General features: G+C 38.6%; 3 protein-coding genes across 3 annotated transcripts; 1 reads left to right on the top strand and 2 right to left on the bottom strand.

Moving 5' to 3' along the window:
• Positions 1-2739: 2739 nt before the first annotated feature.
• On the bottom strand, positions 2740-8086 carry get3 (guided entry of tail-anchored proteins factor 3, ATPase). Its single transcript, XM_073860681.1, has 7 exons — positions 7902-8086; positions 6902-7049; positions 6240-6388; positions 3564-3714; positions 3383-3490; positions 3096-3296; positions 2740-3014 (listed from the first exon to the last, which is right to left on the bottom strand). Exons 1-7 carry the CDS (start codon positions 8042-8044, stop codon positions 2889-2891), a joined length of 1026 nt encoding a protein of 341 aa, XP_073716782.1. The 5' UTR covers positions 8045-8086; the 3' UTR covers positions 2740-2888.
• Positions 8087-9159: 1073 nt separating this feature from the next.
• Positions 9160-12762, bottom strand: rnf11a (ring finger protein 11a). The gene is made up of 3 exons (XM_073860716.1): positions 12308-12762; positions 11545-11708; positions 9160-10656 (listed from the first exon to the last, which is right to left on the bottom strand). Exons 1-3 carry the CDS (start codon positions 12410-12412, stop codon positions 10485-10487), a joined length of 441 nt encoding a protein of 146 aa, XP_073716817.1. The 5' UTR covers positions 12413-12762; the 3' UTR covers positions 9160-10484.
• Positions 12763-13318: 556 nt separating this feature from the next.
• On the top strand, positions 13319-19360 carry rad23aa (RAD23 homolog A, nucleotide excision repair protein a). Its single transcript, XM_055204462.2, has 8 exons — positions 13319-13590; positions 14257-14418; positions 14647-14828; positions 15099-15145; positions 15218-15345; positions 15569-15778; positions 15862-16029; positions 18079-19360. The coding sequence occupies exons 1-8, from the start codon at positions 13525-13527 to the stop codon at positions 18190-18192; spliced, it is 1077 nt and encodes a 358-aa protein (XP_055060437.1). The 5' UTR covers positions 13319-13524; the 3' UTR covers positions 18193-19360.
• The last annotated feature ends 107 nt before the right edge of the window (positions 19361-19467 follow it).

The raw sequence follows: 19467 nt of genomic DNA on the forward strand, positions 1-19467 counted from the left end.
TCGTATATGCAAGACTTTGCACAACACCCTATATACTCTCAGGTCACTGCCTTTTAAAAAAAATATTTAGGTACAATTGTGTACTTTTGAGGTCCTAATGTGCACCTTTTAGGTATAAAAGCGTACCTTTTGAAAAGGTTCGGCCCCAGTAATATTTTTTTGTACCTTTTTCTGTGAAAGTAAGAAATATGTGCACATCTATTCTTTTGTGTTACTGTTGCATAAAGACATTAATTTCAATTTGCTTTTATCTATTAAAGGTCTGTTGCACTCCGCCGGTGACGCGTGGAGCGGCCGGGGGCCCCCGGGACAAATCTGTGCCCGGTGCTTATTAGTGAAGTATCCCACTGTGATTCACAACACTGATGGATAGAGAATGACAGCCAGGCATTCCAGACCAGAATCGGCAATACATTCATACAGAATTTGGATTCATTTTACTATAATGTAGGTGTATGAGGCTTACATTTATGTTGCATATTAAGGGGTAAACCAGGGCTATCTTGTGTATGTGTAACCTCGATCAAACCATTCATCTGCATATGTAGGGGCACCTGTTAGGGGCAGTTAGGGTCAAGGTGCTCAACTGAGGTTCCAGTCACTCCAGATCACAGTAAAAAACAGAAGAAATTGCCACTAATAGGACTTATAAGTACTTAATATGAATTGAAACTGAAATTTGTCAAAGGTACTGTATGGATTTAGAAGACATGGAGTCTGGTGGTCCCTGGTCATTATCCTTAAAGGGACACTTCATTTTGGAAAATATGCTCATTTTCCGGCTCCCCTGGAGTTGAACATTTGATTTTTACCATTTTGGAATCCATTCAACTGATCTCTGTGTCTGGCGGTACCAATTTTAGCATAGCTTAGCATAATCCATTGATTCCGATTAGACCATTAGCATCGTGCAAAAAATAACCAAAGTTTCGATATTTTTTTCTATTTAAAACTTGACTCTTCTGTAGTTAACATTGTGTACTAAAAGCGACGTAAAATTAAAAATTGAGATTTTCTAGGCAGATATGTCTAGGAACTATACTCTCATTCTGGCGTAATAATCAAGAAATTTGCTGCCGTAACATGGCTGCAGCAGGTGTAGTGATATTATGCACTGCCGAAAATAGTCCCCTTGGTTACTTTAAATAGTATGCGTAATATTATTGCGCCTGTTGCAGCCATGTTATGGCAGCAAAGTCCTTGATTATTACACCAGAATGAGATTATAGTTCCTAGCCATATCTGCCTAGAAAATCACAACTTTTAATTTTCTGTCAGTCTTATACACGATGTAACTACAGAAGAGTCAAGTTTTAAATTGGAAAAATATTGAAACTCTTTGGTTATTTTTAACGCAATGCTAATGGTCTAATCAGATTCAATGGATTGTGCTAAGCTATGCTAAAAGTGCCCGTTCCAGACCCGGAGATCAGCTGAATGGATTCCAAAACGGTAAATTAGCATATTTCCAAAAAAAGTGGAGTGTCCCTTTAAAGGGATAGTTCCCCCAAAAATGTCATCATTTATGTACCCTCATGTTTTTCTAAACTTGAGTTTCTTTATTCTATTGAACACAAAGGATGATATTTTGATAAATGACAAATACTATGGAAGTCAATGGGTCAACTATGTGCTTACCATAACTTATCAAAATATATTTTTTGTATTTAACAGAATAATGAACTCGCACATCATGAGGAAGAGTAAATGATGACAGAATTTACATTTTTGGGTGAACGATCCCTTTAATGCTTGATAAAAAAATTGCCAAAACATCTATTAAAAGAATTGACTACAAACACCTCTGGAATTGTTGCAGTAGATGGGCACGTTTTATTTCATAAAGTATTTGTTTTGAAACACAGTGTGCTTCTACAAAAAGAAGCCAGATTTGGAAAGGCATTAGCAAGTTACAAGAGAAATAAGAAGCTTTAAGAAAACCAATAAGTGATAAAAGATCCAAATCCTATTTTGTCCGGTTTGTGATTAAGTAGTTCAGCTTCTTGTAGGCATGAAACCAGAATAATAAAACCAGTCTAGTCTAGTACAGTATATTAAATAGTTATCTCGGCAGACAGGTTGTAGTGTTTTGCAAGTGGCTTAAGCTTGGTTCCAGTTTTCTGACGCATGCGGGCAATACTGCCAAAAGATGACACTAGAAATAGTATTCAAGGAAAGAAGAGAGAAAAGAGAAATTGAAACACATACGTGCGCGTCACAACTATAAACCAGAAACAAAAATCTTTCAAATAAATCCAAGAGAAGATCTGAACAGATATTATCTAAATTTCAAGTCTATATAAATACATCACATTAACTATTTGTAAAAATTAAATTAGATAAATCGAATCGCAATGTTTGTACAGAGTAATTACAATTCACTGCAAAATGAAGTTCAATGAAAAGATCGGATGTGACGTTTTTCATAAATACCTCCTAAGGATATGTAATAGATTTGGACCCAATCTGGACCACTGACAACAATACTGTCCAGTTTAAAACTTAACTGTGTCAGTCACCACACACCGACCTTGAATCAGACGTGCCAGGTTAAGCTAAACCAGACGTTTACACTGATCCTAGACCTGTTCAAAACTGAGTCCAGATGTACATTACTGATATCAGTTTGGATCAGGAATGCATGTTTTATGCCTTAACACAAACACCGTCGGCACAAAGCAACTTGCCATCAAAACTAAACGAGCCAACATTCATTAAAGATCACATGACCAAATAAAATGAGAAAAAGAGCATCTGATTGGAGGAAATTACGTTGTGTATTGGTAACTATAGGGGCACCAGATAAAAAAAGCAAAACTTTAGTAGGGTATTTCTGAGGATGACAATCAGGAGCATTATGTATGTGGGTTTGATCGGTGGCAGTTAAGTCACTTTTTGGGGGGGCTGTAGGGTTCCAGCAGCTGCATGGAGAAAGTGTTGACCTTATCCGTTCCTCGAACTTCGTGGGGCAGCAGGGGCAACTTTACTATGTGGAAATCTTCATATAAATCTTCCATCTGAGAAAGAAACGAAAAGTAAGTATCACTGAGATGAATTAAACTGAAATCGAACAAGCTAGTAAACTGTTAAACTCGCATCTGGTCCAGGTACTTGGACTGAATCTTGTGTCGGGCCTCGCACATCTTGCAGGGCCGCTCGCCGTCGGGGAAAACCAACTGGTTGACGATAATGTTGTGCGTGTCGATGCGACACTTCGCCAGTTCTTGAATCAAACGCTCCGTCTCGTAAAGAGAGAGAAACTCCGCGATGCACACGCAGATGAACGTCGTCTGCTCCTGTATGCGACACAAAGTGGATTCGGGTGGTTAGGTTCGAGTAACCAGGATTAAACACACACGTCATGCTGAGGTGCGAAACTTACCGGGTCTTTAAACTGCTCGCTGACGGAGCGGATGACAGGCAAAGTCTCTTCTAATTTAGACGCCAGCTGATCAGCATTCATGTCTCCCAGACCCAGCATGTTACACATCTGTGACGTTTCGACAAAACTTAATATTAAACTCAATGCAAGCAAAATAAATGTGAGAATTTGGGGTTCACACCTGCGAGATGAAGGGACTGATCTGATTCTTGATCTGCATCAGACGACCCAGACCTCTTTCCACGATGGTGGGGAAGTTGAGCAGGCGTAAAGTGTGTCCTGTGGGGGCCGTGTCAAACACCACCACTGAAAAATTCATGCCTTTCACTAATCTACAGAGATGAAAACAGACGGGCTGGTGTAAATGAGACAGGATGTGACACTTTGTGTTGAGAGAGGATGTATTTTTTCTAACACAAAAAAACAAAGACTAAAAGAAGTTGGATCTTATGTTCCTGTACCTCACTGTGTTAGCAATGCAAAGGTGATGGGTTTAAATGCCAGGAAACACAAATACTGATCAAATAAAAAACAGATCCTCTGCTTTCAAATAAAATAACCTGTTTCATCCTATCTTCATTTGTTCTTTTTATTACCTCTCAAATTATGGTTTCTTCAAAAATACTAAATTTTGGGCAAAAAGCTGAGATAATTGCATTTTTGTAAAGGACTTTTGTTAGAGATCAGATTCAGAATGATGATCAAAACATACACAGAGTTTTGTTTTTGGATCAGTGGATGCTTCAGTGTTTTATAAGTTTGGTAAGAGCGCCACCTAGTAGATAATAGCGGAAATATAGATTGCGGTAAAAACTCGTCATTGGCAGAGAAGAGGTTTCTCTTAATTAACGAGACGACCTTTAATGGCGGATAAAGGGTTAACAGGTCTTTTTGCGCCAGTCCTCAAGTTAAAAAAAAAAACTTTAAAAGGTCCACGGTGTAGATTTTTAGCGGCGTCTAGTGGTGAGATTATGAATTGCAACCAATCAGTCCACAGTTCAGCCCTCGCTTTCGAAACGCATAGAGAAGCTACGGTAGCCGCCACAGGACAAATACGTCATCGACTGAGCCAATAGTGCCTTTCACACATACAATCTTTATTGGCAAATTAACAGATCATGTGTGAACAGAATCAGTGCTGCCAATTTACCAGTAAAGGGCTCATTATAGTTGTGCGTAGGTCCTACGGCATACGTTTCGCTGTTAAAAATGTTGCGGGGTGCACGTCAGGCTACGCACAGGCTATGGATAATCTACAGCGTATTTTAGTAATTTACCGGTAAGCGCTATGTTTGAACAAAAATATAGATTACAGACATTTAGAACGGACTGACAGCTTCGCGCCAATCATAACGTTTTGATACAGATGACGACTTTACCCCTGCACTGTTTATGGACGTTTCCAACACACTGCTTAAAAGTCGAGAACACATGAAGGTAACATCCACATTTCTTCACCAAAGTTGTTAAAAACACCACACCGTCTATTTGACGAATTGCCGACATCCTTAGCACACGCTCTGTGAAGCCTAATGTGCAAACAGTACAGTTGTTTAAGACTCAATTTCCGTTTGACGTCACCTAATGTAATGTTGTTTGGTCACGAGCAACTTCGCGACCGTCAGCGTTTGCCACAATTAAATTGTTTAAATTTGACAATGAATAGATAATAAAAATTAAAAAAAAATTAATTACTTTAGAAACACTTTTATATCAGCTCTTTATTATAATTATGAATTGTTAATAATAATTTTATAAATGAGGTATACAATAAATCATGTGGTTTGATAGATGCACTAAGTATATAATACAAGTTATAACTGGATTTCTTTTTTTTTTGTTTAAATTGACGGATGCTAAAGCAGTGGCACAAACACAACATTAGTGTTCTTATAGGTTTGTTACAAAACTGTGTCAGGACAGATTCGATTTTGGAATAATGGGGAACACTGATTCATCACTGCACTTAAAATAGAAATAGACATTTGATATAGAAGCAATAAAGCTTGAGAATTAATTAAATGGTTATTATCAGAAAAATCTTTGCACAGATTACAAACAAATGTGTAAACTTTACTGTTTGTTTCTTTAAAAGATATGAACTTTGACAAATATGGCCGTGGGCAATTAATCTCTACATCTTTCGACTCGGCCGTCATTACGCTCCATCACTTACATCATATTATAAGTGTGTCGACTTTACCCCTGCACAACGTAATGTAGCATCTGGTCACGCTACACCTCTACTTTCTGAAAAAAGTATTTAACGACTGTTAAAGCTACATGATTTTAAACGTAACTGAACTACCTTCAAGCTACAGAACAATTTAGTTACGTTAGTAGCGTCGTTACTTGTACTTGACTACTCCTCAACACTGTCTTTATCAAATCTAATCTCCATTAAAAATTACGACAGTCATAAATTCACGCAGAACGCTGTCTTAAGTCTGCTACAGAACAATTTAGTTAAGTTAGTAGCGTCGTTACTTGTACTTAACTACTCCTCAACACTGTCTTTATCAAATCTAATCTTCATTAAAAATTACGCCAGTCATAAATTCACGCAGAACGCTGTCTTAAGTCTGCTACAGAACAATTTAGTTAAGTTAGTAGCGTCGTTACTTGTACTTAACTACTCCTCAACACTGTCTTTATCAAATCTAATCTTCATTAAAAATTACGCCAGTCATAAATTCACGCAGAACGCTGTCTTAAGTCTGCTACAGAACAATTTAGTTAAGTTAGTAGCGTCGTTACTTGTACTTAACTACTCCTCAACACTGTCTTTATCAAATCTAATCTCCATTAAAAATTACGACAGTCATAAATTCACGCAGAACGCTGTCTTAAGTCTGACCTCATGACCTCTGCATAGCTCATGGCCTCGTCAATGCCAGGGAAAGCGCTCATGGCCTCCTGCATCATCTTCTTCCCCATACTGAGCATGTTGTCCTCCTCGAAGAACTCATCGGGCAGCTCTGCCACACCCAGACTGGGGTCGATCTCCTAAAAAGAGAAACGCAGATCTCATCAGATCATCTCATTCATTTTATTCATTTAAAGGGCACCTATTATGGCCTTAAGATGTAATGGCCCACAAGATGTAATACACGTCTCAGGTGTAATAATAAGACTGCTTTGGTTTAATGGGGACAAAGTGTCACCTTGAACACCTTGTAAAAGTGAATTTTGCATAATAGGTGCCCTTTAAAGAAGTTACAAAGGACATTGATGGTCTATTTAACACATATAAAGCTTTAAAACCAATCGCTAAGCACATTCTGATTAATGATCTTAAAGCCATCTGTGAGAGATTTTACATCACATTACATTACATATGAAATGTAATAACACCAGAGCTTCCTCCAGTCACCATGGCAACCATCAATGTCTGCTAAAGCACTTAACTAAAGCACATTCATTACAAGAATGGCAAATAATAAATCAATCTGTTATTCAGATTTAGTATGAACACATTTAGTAGTGAACATTAAACAGCGTCTACGAATGATAACGCACCATGGCGAAGAGGTTGTCATAGCCTTTGACCTTGGTGGGCACCTTGGAGAACTTCTGGTCGAAGGCATCGGAGATGTTATGCGCTGGATCTGTGGATATGATGAGGACGCTCTCTCTCACCGCTGCTAACTGAACCGCCAAACTGCAGCTGAAACACAATAAGAAAAAGGGATGTCTGTAATGCAGGAAGTACCGGGATGATCCAATGCTTTTGCCAAGAATTCCCAGTATGGATCGAATAGGCACTTTGCTATCCCATGATGCATAGGGAGCTGAATTCTTAAACGTAATAAATTTAAAAGACTGGAAAACTGTTAGCCAGGTGGACCTTTTTATATGGGTAACTCATGGTTAAATTGTAAAGTAAAATACAAATCACGACAATGAAAACATGTATGTTGGATATAATATATTTGGGACTGTATGCATACTGCACCCACACATATTACACAACGTATTGTTTAAATCAAAGTATGCACTTCCTCTAAAGTAGTATGTACTCTCAATGTACGTGATTTTGGACGATAGACTTTAGTCTATAAGAGAAATTGAACATGATATCATATCATGACAGCAAATTGGGAAAAACAATCGGAAGTAAGTAAGATGTGTATCTTATAAAAGAAAATAAGATAGATAGAGAGATGTTAAATGTATAACTTTTACCTATACATAATTTGAAATATATCAACTGTAAATACACTGTCACGTCTCTCACAAATGACAAAACTATAAAGAAATTTTTGAAATATAAAATCTCACGAACGACTACTTAAGGTAGTATAACATAAAATTGCTGCTAAATTTCCTAATTTGAAACAAAAATAAAAACGAATGTGTTTGTTTGGTTCTTCGTATTTTAAGCAACAGTAAATATCTCCATAAAAGACGAGTAAGCAAGAAAAAACGTTATATGAGAATGACTAACAAGAGTTGTGTTGTTGCAGCACTGACAGCTAACATGCTCTCGTCTACACAACACGATCATTCGTTCACCCACCTGCACGTGGTCTTTCCAACGCCCCCTTTACCCCCGACAAAGATCCATTTGAGGGATTTCTGCTCTATTATATTTTTTAATGTAGGCTCTAAAGGCTCCACATCAGGCGCATCTTCAAACTCGTCTTCCATCGAAGTCGCCATCTTGCGCTGGACTGTACCAACGCGGCAGCCGCACACTCCGCCATTTTGGCTCCGCAGCAGCAGAAACGACACGCAGGATCGACTGAAGCTTAGATCCAACATGGCCGGCACAGAGCGCGCAGTTACAACCGGAAGTGTGACTATCATTCCAGATGACTCAGCCGGGCTTCTTCTTCTTCTTCTTTCGTGGGTTTACTGGCGGGTTGCAAACCAACTGAAAAGGTGCATACCGCCACCTACTGTACTGGAGTGTGACAAGAATAGTCTGCATGACTCAGATTAAATTCTATGAATTACCGCAATGTTTTTTAAAAACATCATTACTGCCCTTATTAGCCTACCCGTATATGTCCCTTCATTTAAAATATTGCCCATTGTAAATTCTGTAATCCCCATTTCTTGAACTTCTCTAATATACAATATTCTTTCCTGCTGGTATTTCACACATGTCATTAAAACATGTTCCACTGTCTCCCTTTCCTGACACCCATCACAAAGACCTGTATCGTGTTTACCTATGATGTAATTATTTGCATTGAGGCTAGTATGTCCCATTCTTAATCTTGTAAATATTATATATTCCCTCCTACTTATATTATGATTTATATTGCTTTGCTTTAATTTACCTTGTATGTTATAAAAATGTCTTCCCTTCATACATGAGTCCCAAGATATCTGCCACATACCTTTACATGCTTGATTAATAAGTGATTTCCCTTCTACCCTACTCAAACTTACTGTTAAATTGATATTATTCAATTGAAGTGCTTCTTTAGCCATTTGATCAACCATCTCATTGCCCTGAATCCCAACATGGGCTGGTACCCCTCAGCCGGGCTGGACCAACTACTTCCAGTGAATGCGAATTTTCGAGAAGTGATCGTTTGTATTTTATATGTATTTATTATTTTAAAGTGTAAATACTGTAATAATTATAATATAATATTTGAAGAATTTAGTGGGTAGGAAAGTTTAATATTTTTTTATTGTGCATTGTTCAAGTGTGTGTTTGAAACATCAAATATGCAGATCTGAAAGAATTTGGCAACTTTTATTGTGTTACAGTCTTATTCTTGTGCAATTATTGCACACAAACAAAACACAGAGAATTGTAATATTATAAATGGTTATTTATTTAGCTTTATCCCTTTTTTTTTCAAACTTACTGTACATTTATATGGCACCAACAAGCAATTTATTAAATTATTATTTTTTTTTAATTTGAACCAAAATGCATCAAATGTTGTGATGATTGTACTTCACATAGGTCTATAGGTGCTAGAGCTACATTTTAATTTGGAACCAATAATATCACTGGATAAAGCAATGAAGTCTAAGAGCATTTTACTTTCTAGGCTGGTTTTAGGATATTAATTCAGTCTGGTCTAGTTAACCAGTCCCAGAACTAAACAAACAAAACTGCTTCTTTTTTGCAAGATCATTTTTTACAGAGGACATATAAAAAAAGATTCAATGACATTACAAGCATGATCAGAACTGACAGCAGCATTCACAGATTTTGCTTTCTTCCATTTTACTAATTTCAAACATTTTTGCACTAATCATGAAAAATGTAGAAGTACTAGGAATTGCTGTAAAACATCCACTTAAAATATAGTGGACAGCATTTGAAAGTGATTGTATCATTACTATTCTCATCAAAAAAATTAATTCATAGTAAACAATAAAAAGTTCGATTCACAAGAACAGGACAAATATACATGGAGACATACAGGATCTGACATTTGGGCAACCAAGTTTCCCAAACCACTGTAAACAGCAGCTGACGAGGCAAAACTTAAAGTCCACCTATAAACAACCTCATCACCAACCTCAATACAACTAAACACAAAATTACATTACACACAGGCAAGATTAGATTTTTTGTAGTGATCATGATATATAGTACGGAGTCAGCTTAACAGCCTAGTGTGTTATGATACTGCAAGTAATGACAAAAATATTAGCATGACATGTAAATCAATTTTCAAATGCGTTTCTCATTTAAATAAAGTTTTCAGCATTTTAATACTAAGCCATTGAAGGCACATTCATAGCCCCGCCCACCAGACTCAAAAAGTTTAGGTGATAACTTCATTAGTAAAATTTTGACTATGGGCATGTGAGTCCCTTTTATAAGCATTGCACATTTGGTGAATTTGGTTGGAACGTGAAAAAAATACATAATGGTTTAACTTTGAATCGCTCTCTATTTCCATCAGAGATGCTTTGGTGGTTTTCCACCTTGTTTAACTTCACATTACATGTATATATGTTTGAAAAGCGCTTTGACATGCAAGTAAAAGGTTTTTAAACGCCCTTAACACTGTTTTACAGTCTGTGAATACACACACCTTCCTTTATTTATACTACTGTGGCCAGCAGTGCAGAGCTTTTTCGGCTGACGTGACTCGGTGACCCTTGGTATGCGCGGGCACTCTCAGTTTGTCTCGTAGGAAGACAGCAGAGCGGCATCGACGGGCTCCATACAGGAAGGACAAGTGAAGGAGCGCATCAGCCAGGCGTCAATGCAGTCCACGTGATAGATGTGCATGCAGGGCAGGAACCGGATTGGGTCGCCGTATTCAAAGTCCATCATGCAGATTACACACCTGGAAAAGGTCAAAATTTACAGCTTTGAAAGGTCAATTATTAATCAAAACTTATCCTGTTTACATTCTTAATGCAAATCAAATTTCTTTTCAAACACTTGACGCTTATGTTAAAAACCCAAAAATTAAAATTATGTCATAATTTGATTGCCCTCGTGTTGTTCTAACGTGTATGAGTTTTCTTTAAAAAAATATATTTTATACATTGTGGTTAGCACACAGATTACGGTTCCTATTGACTTCCATAGTAGGAAAAACAGATACTATGAGAGTCAATGGGTAAATCTCTTAAAGGGGGCATGTCACAAGACTTTTTTAAGATGTAAAATACATCTTTGATGTCCCCAGAGTGAGTATGTGAAGTTTTAGCTCAAAATACCATACAGATAATTTATTATAACATGTTAAAATGCCACTTTGTAGGTATGAGCAAAAGTGTGCTGTTTTTGGGTGTGTCCCTTTAAATGCAAATGAGCTGGTGAAAAGCAAACACTGATCGCCATGATGGTGGTTTGTTGAAATTGAAACTCAATTGTGCTGTCAATTATTTTCTCTCTCTTTCTCTCTGCACTAAATGGCAGTGCCGTGGTTCAATAGTGCAGATTAAGGGGTGGTATTATTAAAATAAAATCCCCTTCTGATATCACAAGGGGAGCCAAATTTCAATGACCTAAGTTACTGGGTTGATCTTTTTCACATTTTCTAGGTTGAAAAAAGCACTGGGGACCCAATTATAGCACTTAAACATGGAAAAAGTCTTCTTTAAAACATCCCATACAACATGAGTGTGAGTAAATGATGTCATTCTTTTCATTTTTAGCTAAACAATCGCTTTTAACTTACTTTGGTACATTTTTCTATTTGGAGCACACTTTAAACATCACACACTCTTTGATCTTCTTATCAGAAGGTTCTGAGCCCGGATCGAAGATCCCACGGGGCAGGTGTTGAATGAGCCCGATCCGCTGAGCGATACGGACCTGCTCCTCCTCCGTCAGCTGAGTGGCCAACCGGGTTTGACTGGGCGTAGGATGGTACACCGGCACCTGCACTCGCTCCTGGGGGTCACACGAGTGTTTGATCACATCATTAATAAAGCTCACATGTGGTTAGAAAGCATTACAAACAGAATAAATCAGTATAATTCAAAGACCTATTCAAAAACAGCCATCCCGAGTGTCCCATAAATTGAACAAACTTATGTCAACATTATTTGTACTTCTATTAATATATAACTTTAACACAGACTTGCTATATTATTGTTTGTTTTATATAGACTATGGCTTATCCATGCACTGCTTATCCAGCATCTTTTTCAAAATCTGATATACGATTTATAATTTGTTACAGAGTTCAAAGAAAAGGCATTGCATAGCGTGAAGCACCTGCTAGCTTATTAAATACAATGGTATCAAGGTACTACTTCCATCCATGACTGTAAAAGAAGAGACGTCACGTGACAATCAATACAGACTAAAGATCACTAGACTATATGGGTCAAATGTCTATTCAATGTGGGTAAAAGGTTGCAACTGCATAACTTTTCTTCTCTTTTATATAAAGATCACACGGAAGGTCAACACAATAACACAACACTACACTGTGAAATGTCTCAAACTCTGCTGTGTGTGGGACAGTCATATGTTAGGGGTCGCTCCTGGTAGGGTGGCGGAGGCTCTCCGGGCAGACTCGCCCCCTCAGACTCGTTCAGCAGGGACAGATCATCGGCTCCTTGAGAAGACAGACAGTTCCCCATTGGGCTCAGGCTTCACGACAGCCCCTCCAAATTTACCTTTGTGTGGATTTTAAAATGCTTCTGTCCCGGAGGGGTTCCTCTCACAGTTGCTCCTCTCTGTGTCTGATATCTGTCTGGTTTGTGGCAGAACAAACGCGGTCCGATTTCACACACAAAAATATATTTTTGAAAAAGCTTGCAACTGTGTCTTGCCCCGTTGATTGATTCCTTGCAGACGCGTGTGACATGTAACGTGTATTTATTGTGGCCTGGATATCCAATAAGGTAATATTTTTAGGTGAGACCTCTTGACGACTCCATCTCTCCTTTCATTGTTTACAAACTCTCGGACCGGAAGTACGCTTGTCGGTGAATTGTGGGTAATGAAGTTTTGCTTTGTTTGAGGAAAAAGCTTTGAACGTAACAGTAGTGCAAATTAAGTTTTTAAAAACGCACAAAAATATTAGTAAAAATATAGATTTGATGCAATTTTATTTCCGTAGCGTTCTCAGTTTTGCAAGTTTCGCCAAGCAGCTTTGCGGAAGTTTTCAAAATTAAAAAACGCACAAAAAACAGGAATAATGAAAAATATATCATTGGTAAACTCTTAGTGAAATCATTGCTTTTAGTATGAATATGTGCTCTAAAACATAAAATGAAAAGATATAAATATTCAAATGCCAAATAAACAATCAAATGAAACGGAAGGCTGCATCCTCCTGAGGTAACATTTGTAGGCTGTCTCGTTTCAGAATATTACCAATTATAAAGTTAACTATTATTCTTAGTTAATTGTAAATTGTTAAAGTATGCTTATGACTTGTAAATGTAATGCTTAATATAAAAAAATGTATGCAGCCTCCCGATGTCTGTCTTTGTAATTCCAGTCACCACCAATAGGCGTCAGTGTGTAGGAAACGCTCTAGTCTCTCCGCCCGCTCGCCACAGCACCACAGAAGAAGAAGATGTTCGAGCGCACCTGACAGGCGTGTTTTTAGCTTGTTAGCAAAGCGGCTACATCTCTAAACGCGTACCATCTGGCCATCGCTTCAGAAAACACACGTTGCGTTGGCATTTTTAAAGTGCACAGAGGTCGAGATTTGGAAGGAAAGGAGAAATAAATCGCCGCAGTCATGCAGATTACACTGAAGACGCTGCAGCAGCAGACCATTCAAATAGACATCGACGATGACCAGACGGTATTTAGCGGGTTATTTACCCTTGTTTAATACAGCAACGACAAGCGAAACTGCTGTGGAATTAAGTGTTTATGACAGGAACATTTTACGAGTAAATAAATAAGACGATGAGCTTGTATTCATTTATGGGTCATTGGGGATCAACTGGGCGTGTTAACGTTAAGTATGAGTAAGCCAGCGATAGATAGATAGATAGATAGATAGATAGATAGATAGATAGATAGATAGATAGATAGATAGATAGATAGATAGATAGATAGATAGATAGATAGACATATTATAGTGTAGACAGAAAGATGCATGACAGTATTAGATAAATGGAAAGGCAGATAGATGCATTTAGATATATTGAGTCTCTAATGTTGTGTAAAGAAATGTGTCCTATAGTTCCATACATGAATGTGTAGTAAAATATAGATATTAATTACTTGCATAAATGCATACTAAGTTAGCAAACATGTTAAGTATGATAAGGATATCATACCTTACAGTAAACTTACAGTACAGTAAGATTCAAAGCAGTTGTCTGGCTGGGTGACTTTCCTCTCTGTGTAAAGATTTGTGGTTACTTAAAAGCCACCCATCCAGGGATGCATGTATGTTTGGTGATGTAAATAAATGTAAAATTTTAACCCCTGATGATAACAGTATGTTTTGTGGGCTCAGGTGAAGGCACTGAAAGAGAAGATTGAGGCTGAGAAAGGCAGAGACAGTTTTCCTGTGGCCGGACAGAAGCTCATTTACGCCGGGAAAATCCTGCAGGATGACACGCCCATCAAAGATTACAAAATCGATGAGAAGAACTTTGTGGTGGTGATGGTGTCAAAGGTGAGTTGTTTAAGCGCTTTAAAGTCCTGACAGTACTGGTTAAGCATATGCTATTATTTAACACATAAAGGTATGTGTAAACATTATTTTGAAAGCCTACAAATGGGTTGCTTACAGTTTCCAATCATATAAAAGTATTAAGACGCATTTGAGTTTTAACCCACCAACCATCGGCATAAAAAATTTAATAGAAATAAACGCTCAAAGGTTTCTTTTTTCTGTTTCCAGACGAAGCCTTCATCATCATCAGCAGCGCCCGCCCCAACTTCAGATCCGCCCAAAACTATCACTGCTTCCTCTTCTTCCTCCTCACCTCCTCCCACTCCGGCCCCTGCTGCAATCCCTATCCCTGTAGACGAGAGTTCGGATGATCCACCTGCATCTGTGTCACCAGCGCGGAGTCCTGATGGGTGAGGCCTCAAATCTGAATCTTTCCAAAAACACTTTAAATGTATTTTTATCTATTAATGGGGGCTGGGAGGTATTACAACATGGGGGTGAGTAAATTAGGGGATTTTATTTATCATTTAATCTAATTATTTTCTTACCCAACTGTCTTTGCATGAATGGCAGATGTAAATGAAATGCTCATGAATAATCAATATATTTTGTTTGGAAAATCAAATAATCGTATAATGCATTAAATCATAACTTTAATGTGTTTTCTGTTTGTTTTGCAGTGGTATGAGCTCTGTGGCTGATGGGGAAGATGCTTCTTCAACATTAGGTAATGCGCAACCAACCAAAACAAAAAATCCAGTTAAAAGTCTCATAATCTAAGCTTGTATTTGTTTTGCAGTGACGGGTCAAGAGTATGATGACATGCTTTCGAATATCATGTCTATGGGGTATGAAAGAGAGCAGGTCGTGGCCGCGCTCAAGGCCAGTTATAATAACCCTCACCGGGCTGTCGAGTACCTGCTCAATGTGAGTGACTTACACAAGCATGATTTTACTGTTTTATTTCTTTCATGAGTCATGCAGCAACAGAAATCATGGGAAATGCATTTATTTGAACAAACTTGACTTCAGCATGAGACTTATTTTATTGATATTTGGAATATTGGTTTCATCCCAGCGCCATCCAGAACGTTTTGTATTTGACGTGTCATTTCACTATAAACTAATAGTGCATACGAATGTGTTTCAGGGGATTCCTAGCGTCCCCGTGCAGGAGACGAACCCTGCCCCGGCCCAGCTGCCCACTGACACCCCAACAACAGAAGGCGGTGAGAACCCTCTGGAGTTCCTGCGTTCTCAACCACAGTTCCAGAGCATGAGGCAGGTGATCCAGCAGAACCCCTCCCTGCTGCCAGCCCTCCTGCAACAGCTGGGACAGGAAAACCCGGAGCTACTGCAGGTACCGCAGGCACGATGGTTTAAAAAAAGTGGTTTGTTTGTGGTCTAATGTTTGTTACTCACTTTGGAAAATATTCGCTGCAGCAAATCAGTCAACATCAGGAGCAGTTCATTCAGATGCTGAACGCGCCTGTGGCTGAAGGCGAGGTAGTGGAGGGGGCGGAGTTCGCCGATTTGGGTGCCATCGCTGACGAGACGGCACCCGGCAGTTACATTCAAGTGACGCAACAGGAAAAAGATGCTATTGAGAGGGTGAGTTATGAATTTAAAGTCTCCCTAATTGTTGTTTATGTGTCGATGTGGTGTTTTTAATACAAACCAGGTGAAAATTAATTATTCAACATCATTGCCGAGTATTTTCTCATTTCTGTGGTTTGAAATCGCCCTGGTTTCCAACATCATGTAAGAAATCACAACAACACAGTTGAACGAGTGGATCAGTAGTTCGAGCCATAGATATTATATATGGACTAATTAGCAAATTAAGATTAAGTAGATGCAGGGACTAATTTGCATATTCATATCTATGGTCCGAGCTGTTCAATTAAGTAAAGGCGGGGACTAATTTGCGAATGCAGTTACGATTGAGTAGAGGCAGGGATTAATTCGCATATTGAGATGTGTGGTCTGAGCTGTATTCATTGAGTAGAGGCGGGGACTAATTTACAAATTCATATCTATGGTCGGAGCTGTACGATTGAGTAGAGGCGGGGACTAATTCGCATATTCAGAGATATGGATCTATGGTCGGAGCTGTACGATTGAGTAGAGGCGGGGACTAATTCGCATATTCAAATCTATGGTCCGAGCTGTACGATTGAGTAGAGGCGGGGACTAATTCACATATTCAGATCTATGGATCTATGGTCTGAGCTGTACGATTGAGTAGAGGCGGGGACTAATTTGCATATTCATATTTACGGTCCGAGCTGTACGATTGAGTAGAGGCGGGGACTAATTTGCATATTCATATTTACGGTCTGAGCTGTTTGATTGAGTATAGGCGGGGACTAATTCGCAAATTTAGATCTATGGATCTATGGTCCGAGCTGTACGATTGAGCAAAGGCGGAGGACTAATTTGCGAATGCAGATCTATGGTCCGAGCTGTTTGATTAAGTAAAGGCGGGGGACTAATTCGCATATTCAGATCTATGGATCTATGGTCGGAGCTGTACAATTGAGTAGAGGTGGGGACTAATTTACAAATTCATATCTATGGTCCGAGCTGTACGATTGAGTAGAAGCGGGGACTAATTCGCATATTCAGAGATATGGATCTATAATCGGAGCTGTACGATTGAGTAGAGGCGGGGACTAATTTGCATATTCATATTTACGGTCCGAGCTGTACGATTGAGTAGAGGCGGGGACTAATTTGCATATTCATATTTACGGTATGAGCTGTTTGATTGAGTAGAGGCGGGGACTAATTCGCAAATTTAGATCTATGGATCTATGGTCCGAGCTGTACGATTGAGCAAAGGCGGAGGACTAATTCGCGAATGCAGATCTATGGTCCGAGCTGTTCGATTAAGTAAAGGCGGAGGACTAATTCGCGAATGCAGATCTATGGTCCGAGCTGTTCGATTAAGTAAAGGCGGGGGACTAATTCGCATATTCAGATCTATGGATCTATGGTCCAAGCTGTACGATTGAGCAAAGGCGGGGGACTAATTCGCGAATGCAGATCTATGGTCCGAGCTGTTCGATTAAGTAAAGGCGGGGGACTAATTCGCATATTCAGATCTATGGATCTATGGTCCAAGCTGTACGATTGAGCAAAGGCGGGGGACTAATTCGCGAATGCAGATCTATGGTCCGAGCTGTTCGATTAAGTAAAGGCGGGGGACTAATTCGCATATTCAGATCTATGGATCTATGGTCCAAGCTGTACAATTGAGCAGAGGCGGGGACTAATGACCATTGATAGATCTACGTATACTAAATGAGGCAATGGTGTACATTCAAGCTGTTTTAAAGCATGAAAAATTACTGTGATTTGGAAAAACTTTTACATATGCTATTGTGATGCTCAAAGATGAGTTTTAACTAAAAAAATTATTGACTACAGGGGGACTTAATTAATTTAAAATTAATTTTACGTGAATAAAAGAGACTTTAGAGTGTGAATTCATTTATTTCTAAATTTGATTAAACTGTGAAATTTGATTCATGTGATGTGTGTTTGAAGGGGAAAGGACCGGTGACTTAAAAAATAAAGGAAGCTGTTTCAATGCATGTCATATGGTAGAAAGGTTACAAAAGGTTTTTCTTGACATGTCTGTTCTTCCTCTTTCAGTTAAAAGCTCTCGGGTTTTCAGAAGCTCTGGTGGTCCAGGCGTACTTCGCTTGCGAGAAGAACGAGAATCTGGCCGCCAACTTCCTGCTCAATCAGAATTTCGAGGACGAATGAGATTCGTGGATTGCCCACCTGCCCGTTCCCGCTCCACTACACACGCACTGCATCTACTCGGGACACCGGTTTTCCCCATTATTTCTTTGAGTTTAAGTTAAGGGGAGACTCGCAGACTGGGTGGGGATGGGGCGGATGCTTTTAAACGGAGCAAAAATTCCAATGGAATCGATGGCAGTTGGGTTGAATGCACTCTGGCATGTCGAAAGAGGTGACAACATCAGCATCAATTGAAAGCAAACGCTTCTAGCAGTATTACGGGATAGGACGAGCAAGGTTAGACGTATCTTTGTTTGTTTTTATTGCAAAGAATTATTAGTAATATATGTCTATGGAGATTTTATATATTTCTCTTAATATCAGAGATATTTCTCCCACAACGCAATGATTGGATGATTAAATGTATCACCTAAAGTGGTAACATTAAAATATCAAATGAGTTTGGTGTAATCCAAAAACAAATGACCTAAATTAATGTTGTTTCATGAATGAATTCATATCGTATGTAACCTTAAGTGACCGATATAACTGGTTTTAATGTATTGGGATGAAGGATGATAAGCAAATTCAAATGCACAATTTGGTCGTCCCATTTACAGTTAGCACGACAAGCTGTTTGCAACACTTTTTCGATAACACTACGATTGCTTTTATCAACTGGGACCAGAAAGGAGCCAGCTAGTAGGAGGGGAGGGGCTGAAAAACATGGCATCCAAAACGCAGTCATTTTAGATCTAGGTAAAAATTATTTCTTTAAAACAGTGTATTTCCCAAAATAAGACAATGTATTCACAGGGTTTATTTAATGTTGATTTTAAGAGAAGGCATATCTCCATTTCTGCAATCTCCTGATCTTTGAGGAACATTTTTAATGTCGTAAGTATAAAAACAAGAAGAAATAATAATTGGGAAGGGTAATTTTTCTCAAATAATTCATAGATGAGCTTATTTTACTGCATAATATGAGAGGACCAATTTGTACGATACAAAGGCACACTAGCTTGCTTGCATTTCAGCGCTATAAAGCAGATACCCGTCACAGCACGGTGATCCTTTGCGAGACATTGTACGCAGAATGTAAAATCCTGATTTTTATGAATCATTTCTCTGTGTAAAGCTGATAAAAGGTTCTTTTGTTCATGTATTACAAGTAAAGATACTTTCAGCAGTCCTGGAAAATTCACTTTTTTGTTTGTTCTACAGGTTCAGGATCCAGAAAGCCTCTATTTGCTTCCCAGTTAAAAAAATGTCACCTATTGTATTAGCAGGCCCGCA

The sequence above is a fragment of the Misgurnus anguillicaudatus genome, chromosome 3 (assembly GCF_027580225.2).
Source record: "Misgurnus anguillicaudatus chromosome 3, ASM2758022v2, whole genome shotgun sequence".
NCBI lineage: Eukaryota > Metazoa > Chordata > Actinopteri > Cypriniformes > Cobitidae > Misgurnus > Misgurnus anguillicaudatus.

Coding starts and splice junctions, on each gene's coding strand:
- get3 (XM_073860681.1), bottom strand. CDS start 8,044: ATGGCGACTTCGATGGAAGACGAGTTTGAAGATGCGCCTGATGTGGAG. Junction 6,389..6,901: donor ATGACAACCTCTTCGCCATG/GTGCGTTATCAT, acceptor TTCTCTTTTTAG/GAGATCGACCCCAGTCTGGG. Junction 3,491..3,563: donor TCAGTCCCTTCATCTCGCAG/GTGTGAACCCCA, acceptor GAAACGTCACAG/ATGTGTAACATGCTGGGTCT.
- rnf11a (XM_073860716.1), bottom strand. CDS start 12,412: ATGGGGAACTGTCTGTCTTCTCAAGGAGCCGATGATCTGTCCCTGCTG. Junction 11,709..12,307: donor CGCCACCCTACCAGGAGCGA/CCCCTAACATAT, acceptor CCCCAGGAGCGA/GTGCAGGTGCCGGTGTACCA. Junction 10,657..11,544: donor TCTGATAAGAAGATCAAAGA/GTGTGTGATGTT, acceptor GACCTTTTCCAG/GTGTGTAATCTGCATGATGG.
- rad23aa (XM_055204462.2), top strand. CDS start 13,525: ATGCAGATTACACTGAAGACGCTGCAGCAGCAGACCATTCAAATAGAC. Junction 13,591..14,256: donor ACATCGACGATGACCAGACG/GTATTTAGCGGG, acceptor TTGTGGGCTCAG/GTGAAGGCACTGAAAGAGAA. Junction 14,419..14,646: donor TGGTGGTGATGGTGTCAAAG/GTGAGTTGTTTA, acceptor TTCTGTTTCCAG/ACGAAGCCTTCATCATCATC.